We start from the raw sequence: 12,221 nt of genomic DNA on the forward strand, positions 1-12,221 counted from the left end.
GAAAGGAGTGGACTTGGAGTGGGGCCGGGAGTCGACAAAGCCCATGGAAATCGATGGAGGATTGGTGAAAGGAAAACCGCGAGCTCCAACTTGTGCACATTAAACTGTTTCATTAAAATAAGCCATTTTCTTTTTGTTTTTTTCTTTAGTCAAATTAAGAATTGTAAAGCTAAATCGTTCAATTATACATGGTGTGCTGTCTGTTATTTCGTGGTACAGATTTGTAACAGGGTAATGAATCACACAGCTTACACACAAAAGGGGTTTGGAGCTGCTATTACCTCCAATTCCCTTCTAAGAACTGGAGCAGAATTTGCCTCATGATGTGAGGGACAGGTCTTCCTTCTTTTAAAAAAAACACTGAAAGCAGCATCCTTGAGCCCTCTAATTCACCTACTGATAGAAGGTTGCAACCCAATTTAGGTAGAGTTCCCAAAGACAAATCACTTGCTCACTCATCTAGCGGCCAAGTGATGTGAGGCTCAGGAATAACTCAAAAAGAGAGCACATATGATCAAATAAATTCAACTTTTAACACACAAGGCAGCAGAATTTTAAACAACTAAATTCTTAAATGTAAAGCCAGTCATGTAATGGCAATTACTGTGCTGTGACATTCCAAGAATTTATTCTTTAATGATACAATATTAATATAGTGTGACCCTCATTAAATAGTGCAAATGCTTCCTGAAATATGTTGCTCTATCAAGATTTGGGACACATAACAGTGATTGTCATTAGGAATCTGGGATAATCTTTTTAAAATAGTTTAGCTCATATTATATATATGATGAATGTTATAAATGCTAACTTATTACTTTGCAACATCTTGTAACATTTGATCTGCTCTTTTACTTAGGGTGTGCCAGGTTTTCAGGCTTTTACAATATCGAATGCAAAGCGTACGTTTACAAAGCTGATGAGAGATTTGGTGATGTGATTATTATGTAACTAATCAATACTCCAAAGAGCACTATTGAGAGCAGGAAGCTATTCAAATCCCATAACTCACAGCACCTCATCAGTCATGCACACAGAGTCTAACTAGTGACTGGGAAGTGTAATTTATTCATGACGTTACTATTTGATGTAAATCAAATGAGTTACTTAAATAGGTTGCATTCTCAAAGTCACAAGTTTAATTTGAGTTTGATTACATTACGGACCTGCAAGCCTGAGACAGTGAATCTTAAACATGTACTGTGGCCAAATGGTAGGTGTCCTATTAAGTTTTTTTTATTCCTTAGAAACCATGAGGAATAGTATTGTGTGCAGAGACAGAACTTTTACACCACTCTGTGTTTGTGATTAATACAATAGCGTGATACAAATGTTTCATTTCTCTTCATGGCAGCACACTGTTTATTGTCCGGTTAGAATGATTTCACCATTGATGAGAGCATCTGATAGATTATATACTAGGCATATTCTCAGTATGTCTATTTTTTTAATCTAATGTCAGAAGCTGCAAAAGCGTTTTGCCCAGATTATAGCTTCAACCTGCTGTATGAGGAGTATAAAAGTTCAAAAATATTTAAAAATGTAATTATCAAATGCCTCAAAACGATAAAAAAAATCTTTAACCACAACATAAATAGTTAATATTATTTTTCTAGAAAAAAAATGTCTATGGTTATATTCCGAAAGTAAATATTAACAAAGTTAATTCTGTCGTGGCAGTTTTTCGATTGAAACTCGGTCATGTTGTTATTGTTTCTTAATTTATAATACTATATTTCACATTTCTATTTAATAATAACTGAGCTAAAGCATCACTCCAGTTTAAAGGTGTTCCTTTACATCTGTTTTTTCAATTGATTACATGTGAATTTATGAAGTTTTTGACTGTCTTTTATACTTTGAAATGGTGTGAATGAAAGAGCTTCAAGTTTTCTTTCTTGGGTGAAGTTCAATGATTCCCGGTACTGCTAATGTGTTCTTTCCCCACCTTGACTGTTGAATCAGTCATGTTTTGGCAGGCAAGAAACAACTTCTTCTTTAGACCTTCCACACTCTCCACCTACACCCACCAAATATCTAGAAAGAAACCTGGAACTATGCAGAGAACTTTGTGTTCAGGTTTCTGGCCTCCCATGGAACTCACTTTGTGGCAAACACTTGAAGGAAAATGGCAGTCATATCATACATGGGGGCAGTTACAATCTATTATAAATTTAAATGACAATTGGTTCCTGAAGGAATGACTGCTGTTTGGCTTTATGGTCCACCATCATCTTAGCAGTGAAAAACAAACATGAGAGGATGCTCAAATCACCACTGAAGTGCAGGACATAAGTGAGAAAATAACAAAATACTGGGCAAAACTTTCTTTAACAATATTAGCAGTGCTGGGATGCAGCTGGAATTTCAATATGGAGACACAAGAAACTGCAAATACTGGAAACTAAAACAAATTGCTGGAGGAATTCAAGCAGCATCTGTGGAGGCAGAGGGATAGTCAATATTTCAGGTTGAGAGTCTTCATCAGGACTCAGATAAAGGAACAGATGATATTTCAAATCGAAAGCCTGCATTGGAGCCTAATGCTGGATCTTGACCTGAAAAGTTGACTATCCCTTTGCCTCACTGGATGTTCAAAATCCAAATTAAATTTTATTATCAAAGTACATATCTGTCACCACATACAACCCTGAGATTCATTTTCCTGTGGGCATACTCAGAAAATTTATAGAATAGTAACTATAACAGGATCAATGATGGATCAATCAGAGTGCAGAAGACTACAAACTGTGCAAATGCAAATTTTTAAAAAAAGCAGTAAGTAACGAGAATAAGAGATAATCAGATAAAGAGTCCAAACGTATCAGTGATGGAGCAAGTGAGTGTATTCTTGAGTGTTTCATTCAAGACACTGATGGTTGAAGGGTAGTAACTGTTCTTAAACATGGTGGTGTGTGTTCTGAGGCTCTTGTACCCTCACCCTGATGGCAGAGGCAAGAAGTGAGTATGGCCTGGGAGGTGGGGATATCTAATGATGGATGCTGCTTTCCTCTGAGAGTGTTTCATGCAGATGTGCTCAATGCTTGAGAGGGCTTTACCATGATGTACTGGGCCAAATCCACAAACTTTTGTCGGATTTTCTGTTCAAAGGCATTGGTGTTTCCAGACCAAGCTATGATACATTCTCCACTGCACATCTTTAGAAGTTTATCAATGTCTTGGATGTCATGCCAAATCTCTGCCGACTCGTAAAGAAGTAGAGGCTGTTCCATGATTTCTTCACAATTGCATTTACGTGCTGGGTCCTGCACAGGTTCACTGAAATAGTAACACCCAGAAATTTAAAGTTGCTGACCCTCTCCACGTCTGATCCTCCAATGATGATGTAGTTTGACTTATGGCAGTCCTCCAGCAGTTTGCTTAGAACTTTGGAATTTTGATATGTTCTGCCTATTGCAAACTTAAGAATTCATTCCAGCCTACCTCTATTATACAGACTCTTTTCCATCTATAGATACATTATTTTATTAATTTGATATTTATATGCATGATTTAGATTCTCAAGGGAATATTTTTGCTGTCTTTTGTTATATATTTTTGTATATTAAAACAAGATGAATTTCAGGTACATTTTCATCCAATACGGTTTCTATTAACCAGTCACTTTTTTAGAAAATGGTAAAATATTCACAAATAAATAATTTATAATAATATTAATTTTAAGACAATTTTAAATTATACTCATGAAAGCATAGGATGTATGAAAATATTGGAAATCCTGTTTGAAGTAGCACTGCTTTCACTATTTTTTAAAAAAACATATTGACTAAAATGTACTCTATTCAATAATTAAGTGTTTCCCTTAAATTATTGTATATTAGCACGATAAGCTAAAATTTACTGAATAATTTTTGGTTTAACAGAGAAATGAGACCTAACACAATGATCAACTTTGTACCACGTAGTCTCCTTTTGTTTTTTGATCATGTGTCTGAAATCGTGAACTTTATTTCCACAGATTCAAGGGACAATTTTTCCATCAGCAGACTTTAATCCTGGTCAAGATGCAGAAACTTTGTTCTCAGCACTGCAAGGAATGGGTATGTAGAACCTAATAAATGCAATGGCATGAAACACCTTTAAAGAAATAGGCCAGACCTTGTCAGCTTGCAGCTCCATCATTCCAATAAGATAGTTAAGACCAATTATTAACTTAAAAGACTAAATTAAAAGAAAACCAGGGATAATTTTGGTAAAATTACCAAATTTTGGTAATAAGCATTTTGTGCCTATTTTAGTCGTTATGCAGACTGGATTTTCTTAATCCAGTTGTATTTCTTACAGACAGTGGGAACAATTTGACAAACACAATTTTTATAGAATTTTCAATAATGCCATCTCTGAAACATTTGTCATGTCATAATGAATTACACTTAACCAATAACTTGGGCACAATATTTGCAGCATGCCACCATTTTAGAGCTTTAACACTAGAGCAAATACCCTCATAACCTTGCATAGCTGAATGCAGTCCACAATGGTCACCAGCTACGTTACTTACTGCCACAAAGCCTGCTCAGGTAACATGTGTTGTTTGCTTGTTACAGGTACTGAATTGCACATGTGCATCTAAATGGTCATAGTACAGTCAGCTAGCCAGCACATTGGGAATGCAGTTCCCAATGTGATACTGGTGTCTTCCAGAAGAGTGCTGAGTTGGCAGATCACAGTGTCAATCAGCATAGAATATCAAGGCTGCTAAATTTTTCAGTGCCTTCGCTGATCCCATATATTATCATCATACAAATCAACATTGTTCCATAGCAAAAATAACACAGGGTTACAAGTTCATACAGCACAGAAACAGACCCTTTAGCTCACTGAGTCTGGACTGATCATCAAATGTCTACTTGCATTAATTTCACTAAATTCTACCCACATTTTCATCAGAGCCTTCGCCCTCCTCTATCAGATACCTCAAAGCAGGTGGTCATGATAGAACTGTCACTTCCTTGGGAAGACCAGGTTGAGGAGGAGTTTGAGTGTAAGAAAGCCAAGTACCAGCAGCTGGCCAGGGACAGGGGTGGAAGTACAAAGCGAGCCTATAGAGGTGGGGTATAGAGGTTTTGCTGGCTGCTCGCTGCGCAGAACCTACTCTCTCTATGGCATTATGGGGGCTGCAAAGAGAAGAGCCATCAGGACCATCACCGAGGCTGCTGAGCGAGCCTCCAGATGACCATGGATCAAGAGGTGTGTGATGGGGTCCTGAATTACCCCTATGAACTGTGCTCGATTACCCCTATGAACTGTGCTTTTGAAAAGAGAGAGAGAGAGTTATTTAACACCGACACATTGTTGTTAAGAGAGAGAGAGAGAGACGAAGACTAACTTTTGGACTGTCACTTTAAGGCACGAGGAATAACTTTTGGATTTCTGCTGGGTTAGAGAGAAAGAGAGAGGGTGCCGAGCAGCTCGTAAGTCGCTATGGTGACCAAGAGCGGCATTATTTGATGGACAGTCAATGTTATAGTTTCTCTGGAGTATGTTTATACTTTCTCCAAGGACATTTGCCTGCTTGTACATTTCTTATACAGACCGAGATGGGAGGAGTTATTTGAAAGACAGTTGATACTCAGTACGGTGAGATAAATAGGGGGTCAGATGACAAACCTCAGGCACATGTTTTTTTGGGACACTGAATGAGCTTTGTTGTGCCCACAGAAAAAGTGGGTTTTTGGAGGATCGATCAGGTGGATCGATCAGTGGCTCTTGCAGTGAGAAAAAGGAGTGATGGGTGGGGAGTTGTCCACATGTCCACCCTTGCCTGGATTGATGATTCTACCACAGAATAATGGTCCCCTTTGTTGAAGTCACAGTCGGTGACTTTTAAAGGATTTCGGAGGACAACAGGAAGATCAATGGAGTCAGCTCACGTGAAGATTAAAATCTCTCCCTCTCTCTCTCTCTATCATTACTCAACTCAATACCACAAACTGAACTGAACTTTACTCAGCATTGTAAGACTGTATCTTTTTACCCCTAGTCTTGAAAAAGCTTGGTTTTTCATATATATTTCCACACTTATTGATTTACTTACTTATATATAATTATTGCTAACCTGTTTCATATATCTGATTTATATTACTGTATTGCGTAGTTACTAATAAGTATTATTAGTTAATAGCAATACTGGACTCCAAAGTGATTTCCACCTCTGCTGGTTCTTTAACCCGTCACGAGGTATGTGACAGGTGTGACCTGTGGACCGGTTCTGCTGGGACACAAGCCAGGGCCTGATCAACCCTGGCTGGGTCACCTGGGTGAGGATGTCTAATGCTGAAATCCCCAAAACACCATATGACTCCAATTTACATCAGTGACGATGTGTCCGGTGCATCCTAGGATGTATCTCAGCATCATCCACCTACAACTGAGGACAATTTACAATGATCAATTAACTAGACCATTCTAAGTGCCATTCTAAATGCCAGTTATGCACTTAGAGAGCTACATGGGTAGAAAACTTTAGAGGGAGTTGGGGAATCTCGGTCAAGTGAAGCAGAAAATATTAACACGGAAACAATGAGCTGTTAGTCTCCACTCATTATGAGAGACAGACAGACAGACGATGAGAGAGTGAGAGAGAAGTGGACAGAATGAGAGGGAGGGGGAGAGCGTGAGAGAGAGAGAGAGACGAGGAGAGAGTGAGAGAGAGAGAGGGGGGAGAGAATCAGGGTGTAAGTGAGAGAGTGAGAGAGAGAGAGAGGGAGAGAGAGAAAGAGAGAGAATCGGAATCAGAATCAGGTTTATTATCACCGGCATGTGACGTGAAATTTGTTAACTTAGCAGCAGCAGTTCAATGCAATACATGATCTAGCAGAGAGAGAGAGAAAAAAATAATAAATAAAATAAAACATAATAAATAACAAGTAAATCAATTACATATATTGAATAGATTATTTAAAAATATGCAAAAACAGAAATACTGTATATTAAAAAAGTGAGGTAGTGTCCAAAGCTTCAATGTCCATTTAGGAATCGGATGGTAGAGGGGAAGAAGCTGTTCCTGAACCGCTGAGTGTGTGCCTTCAGGCTTCTATATCTCCTACCTGGTGGTAACAGTGAGAAAAGGGCATGCCTTGGGTGCTGGAGGTCTTTAATAATGGACGCTGCCTTTCTGAGACACCGTTCCCTAAAGATGTCCCTAGAGAACATCTCCCTGTACTAATGAAACATTCAATAGTCTTTTTGAAGCTGCCCTTGAGCCTGGTGATATGTGGTTTCAGGCTTTTGTATCTTCTGCCTGATGTGAGAGGGTGAAATAGAGAATGTCCAGGGTGGGTGAGGTCTTTGATTTTACTGGCTGCTTTACTGAGACTGTGAGAAGTACAGACAGTGTCCACAGAGAGGAGACTGTTTTCTATGAACAGCTGATCTAGGTCCACAGCTCTCTGCAGTCACAGGCACAAGAGGAGTTGCTGTACCAAGCTATGATGCACCCACTTTCTCTATATCTTCCACCACCTACTTCAGACCACAATGTGTTTCTCCTTTAATCTGGCTTTAATCAACATAGGCTTTAATAAACTGGATTTGGAATTTGCCCTGCCTGAGTCAACTCAACAGTCCCTGAGGTGAACTAACTATGAAGTGACCACCGAGAACTAATCTTACTGTGCTCTCTTCATCACATTCATTTCAAACCCCACTTCTCTATGGACAATTTGAATCAGCCAGTGTATTGGAAGCTACTAACCCACGTGTATTTTGGATGCAGCAGGAAGCTGGACCTCGTGGAAGAAATACACACAGTAATGGTGAGGATATATAAAGTCCACACAGACAGCAGCTGAGATGAAGACTGAAGTTACAAGGCATCTGCTCTACCAGCTACAGGACTCTACAGTCCCAGAGGGCTGCACCCATTGTGGGGCCAGCGTGGCCCAGGCACAGTCACTTTAATCAGCAAGTTGTGTGTACTTTGTTCCTCCCTTCAATAGGGCAGTCATGATTGAGTTAGTCATATATCACATCTCTTTCATTGACTTGTGAGCACATTTTGCTTGCTAAAGTCTGTAGGGAGTGGTGTTGAATTCAGCGTTTGTTCCGACTTTAAGGCTTCTGAACACACTTGTCTCTCCCAAATGTAAATACATGGACTGGCTTCTATTTAACCACACTGCAAGACTGAGAGAATGAACAGAAGTTCATAGAGAAAGTGAAGGTAGTTGAAAAAGAAAAGAAGGGAAAGAGCAAACATGAGGAATTCTGCAGATGCTGGAATTTCAAGCAACACACATCAAAGTTTCTGGTGAATGCAGCAGGCCAGGCACCATCTGTAGGAAGAGGTACAGGCAACGTTTCGGGCCAAGACCCTTCGTCAGGACTAACTGAAGGAAGAGTGAGTAAGGGATTTGAAAGTGGGAGGGGGAGGGGGAGATCCGAAGTGATAGGAGAAGACAGGAGGGGGAGGGATAGAGCCAAGAGCTGGACAGGTGATTGGCAAAAGGGATATGAGAGGATCATGTGACAGGAGGCCCAGGGAGAAAGAAAAGGGGGAGGGGGAAAAAAGCCCAGAGGATGGCAAGGGGTATAGTGAGAGGGACAGAGGGAGAAAAAGAAGAGAGAGAGAAAGAATGTGTGTATGTAAATAAATAACGGAAGGGGTACGAGGGGGAAGTGGGGCATTAGCGGAAGTTAGAGAAGTCAATGTTCATGCCATCAGGTTGGAGGCTAACCAGATGGAATATAAGGTGTTGTTCCTCCAACCTGAGTGTGGCTTCATCTTTACAGTAGAGGAGGCCGTGGATAGACATAGCAGAATGGGAATGGAACATGGAATTAAAATGTGTCGCCACTGGGAGATACTGCTTTCTCTGGCGGACAGAGCGTAGGTGTTCAGCAAAATGATCTCCCAGTCTGCGCCGGGTCTCGCCAATGTATAAACGGCCATATCGGGAGCACCGGACGCAGTATATCACCCCAGCCGACTCACAGGTTGCCTCACCTGGAAGGACTGTTTGGGGCCCTGAATGGTGGTAAGGGAGGAAGTGTAAGGGCATGTGTAACACTCGTTCCGCTTACAAGGATAAGTGCCAGGAGGGAGATCAGTGGGGAGGGATGGGGGGGACGAATGGACAAGGGAGTGGCGTAGGGAGTGATCCCTGCGGAAAGCAGAGGGGAAGGAGGGAAAGATGTGCTTAGTGGTGGGATCCCGTTGGAGGTGGCGGAAGTTACACAGAATAATATGTTGGACCCTTTCCCTTCCCCTCCTCTGCTTTCTGTAGGGATCACTCCCTACGCGACTCCCTTGTAAGCGGAACAAGTGCTACACATGCCCTTACACTTCCTCCCTCGCCACCATTCAGGGCCCCAGACAGTCCTTCCAAGTGAGGCGACACTTCACCTGTGAGTCAGCTGGGGTGATATACTGTGTCCGGTGCTCCCGATGCCACTTTCTATATATTGGCGAGACCCAACGCAGACTGGGAGACCGCTTTGCTGAACATCTACGCTCTGGCCGCCAGAGAAAGCAGGATCTCTCAGTGGTCACACATTTTAATTCCACATCCCATTCCCACTCTGATATGTCTATCCACGGCCTCCTCTACTGTAAAGATGAAGCCACACTCTGGTTGGAGGAACAACACCTTATATTCCGTCTAGGTAGCCTCCAACCTGATGGCATGAACATTGACTTCTCAAACTTCTGCTAATGCCCCACTTCCCCCTCGTACCCCATCCGTTATTTATTTTTATACACACATTCTTTCTCTCACTTTCCTTTTTCTCCCTCTATCCCTCTGACTATACCCCTTGCCCATCCTCTGGGTTTTTCCCCCCCTCCCCCTTTTCCTTCTCCCTGGGCCTCCTGTCCCATGATCCTCTCATATTCCTTTTGCCAATCACCTGTCCAGCTCTTGGCTCCATCCCTCCCCCTCCTGTCTTCTCCTATCATTTTCGATCTCCCCCTCCCCCTCCCACTTTCAAATCTCTTACTAACTCTTCTTTCAGTTAGTCCTGACGAAGGGTCTCGGCCCAAAATATCGACTGTACCTCTTCCTAGAAATGCTGCCTGGCCTGCTGCATTCAGCAGCAACTTTTAGAAGGGAAAGGGCTCTCAGATTTTAAAAAGTGCTATATCTACCAAGATGGTGGGACAATATTGTGTACTTGAACATCCGAGATTGAGTTGCTCAGACACTGGATAGTGAAGCGCCCTTTCCTTCCTCTAAACAATTCAACTTTGACAAAAAATCAGAAAGAAAAGTGGCAGACTTCTTTCAAATTCCAGGAAGTTTACAAATTTCCTCCTGGGTCATCAGTGAGTGCACCTATGCAGAGGAGAGCCAGGTAACTGAGTCTCCTAACCAGTGTCCACACACAGTGATTAATGTACTTCAGGACACCTACAAATAAATAGAAAGGCAGAGTACAGAAGCTGTTGGTATCCAATGGAGCTTGGTGTGTCTGCATATCAATTACTGAAAGCTAACATAGAGGAGATGTTCTCCCTAGCTGAGTGTGAAGAAAAAAGGCTGTCAGCCTCAGGATACAATGTAAATTAGTTAGGATTTAGATGAGTATACATTTCCACACTCATGCGGGTGGTAACTCTGCGAGATTCTGCACCGCAGGTGGTTATGGATCCAAAGTCACCATATATATTTAAGAAGGGGATAAATCCATCTCTACACACAAAAGGTATGAAAGGATATGGGCAGAGATATAGAGGTCAGCCGTGATTATACTGAATGGCAGAGCAGTGTCAAAGAACAAAATGGCTTACTTGTGCACCTAATTGTCTATGCTTCTACATTCAATTTGCATTGGAGCTAGCATGGGAGGCAAAATGCTGGTCATTAGAAATCATGGTCTATCCATCGACAACTCACCGACAACTAGCCAATGACTGATTCACAACACACAAGCAAGTGGGTATTATGCATATAATGGAACCTTGCTGCCAGAATTTTACAGAGCAGAATTGCAACACCATATTGAAATACCATCTCCGATTGTTGAACTACTCTCTCACAGTCCAGGTGCATCTAACTTTGTGCATGCTAAGACTCAGTGTGCACTGTGTATGCCAACAATCTCAGCATCAACAGGGCATCAGGAAGTATCTATAACAGGCAATATTAGCCAGAAATGTTAACTATTCACCCTCTGCACCATGTTAATATATGCTTTTTGGAGTGCCCTAATGTTCTTATTTAGTTCTCCCTTCAATGGCTAGTGTGAGGTTGCTGATTTCCAATGAGAGGGAAATGAATGGTTGCAGGATGATCTCAAGAGACTCTTGTTATGTATTTAATATTTAGGTAATGTTTGAGTAATGTTGTGCATGTTATTAGTTGATTAAGCATTCTTGTTTAAATAATTTTCATTACGAGTTATATGAATTGCATACATCATCACACCACCACATGATACCTGCGCACCTCGCTCAAGGTAAGCATGAAGTTAGACCCGCATTCCAGGTCTGCCGTGTCTTCCTGTGAATTCATTTAATGTTTTGAAGTTACAAAACATAACAACTCTGGCTCCAAACAAAAACTGGTTATAGACAGTGGGAGTTAAGGCAACTTCTACTAACGATGCTGAGGTGAACTTGTAAATATTAGGTACCTTGATTGTAGGTACGTGTTTGGGAAATGTTGAATTCATCAGCTGGTGGTGCAAGTACTGCGATATGGTATGTTATGTGTTGGGCATGTTATGTGTTGGGCATATTATGTTAGCGCCAGAAGCACTTCTAGGCTGCCCCAGTATGTTCATCCTTGGACTGTGTTGATTGTTGATGCAAATCACACATTTCACTGAGTGTTTCAATGTGCACGTAACAAGTAAAGCTAATCTTTAAAAATCTTTAAAGTTGCATTGACTACTCAACCATTTTTGCCAGTAGGCTGAAATTCTTCAAAATCAATCAAATTAAGTTTAATTATCATTCAAACATATATGGATACAGTCGAACGAGACAGTGTTCCTCTGGGGCTAAATTGCATAACAATATATTCAAAATAGCGAGAGAGAAAAAGAACACACATTATTATGCAAGAGAAACACATGTATAACCCAAATCCCTGAGCAACATGCAGACTGATGGTACGGCTCCCAGCAATTCAGCCTGTCATTCCACCAATTGAACACTGGAGGAGAGCACTGACAGGAGAGGCCAGCTGCCAACCGAGCACGTACTCCATGTTATACTGCCTCCAGCAGCATCTCGCCTGGACTGCAGCAGCATGCCA

The 12,221-nt window shown here is 41.2% G+C and overlaps 1 protein-coding gene across 1 annotated transcript in view; it reads left to right on the forward strand.

Moving 5' to 3' along the window:
- The window catches only part of LOC140197069 (annexin A10-like), a 118,033-nt gene that overhangs the window by 18,953 nt on the left and 86,859 nt on the right, over nt 1–12,221 (forward strand). Inside the window, exons 2-3 of the mRNA XM_072256988.1 lie at nt 3,980–4,061; nt 4,912–5,071. Coding sequence (XP_072113089.1) covers nt 3,980–4,061; nt 4,912–5,071 — 242 coding nt within the window. The remainder of the gene's footprint in view (nt 1–3,979; nt 4,062–4,911; nt 5,072–12,221) is intronic.

The sequence above is a fragment of the Mobula birostris genome, chromosome 4, assembly GCF_030028105.1.
Source record: "Mobula birostris isolate sMobBir1 chromosome 4, sMobBir1.hap1, whole genome shotgun sequence".
In the NCBI taxonomy this organism is placed as follows: domain Eukaryota; kingdom Metazoa; phylum Chordata; class Chondrichthyes; order Myliobatiformes; family Myliobatidae; genus Mobula; species Mobula birostris.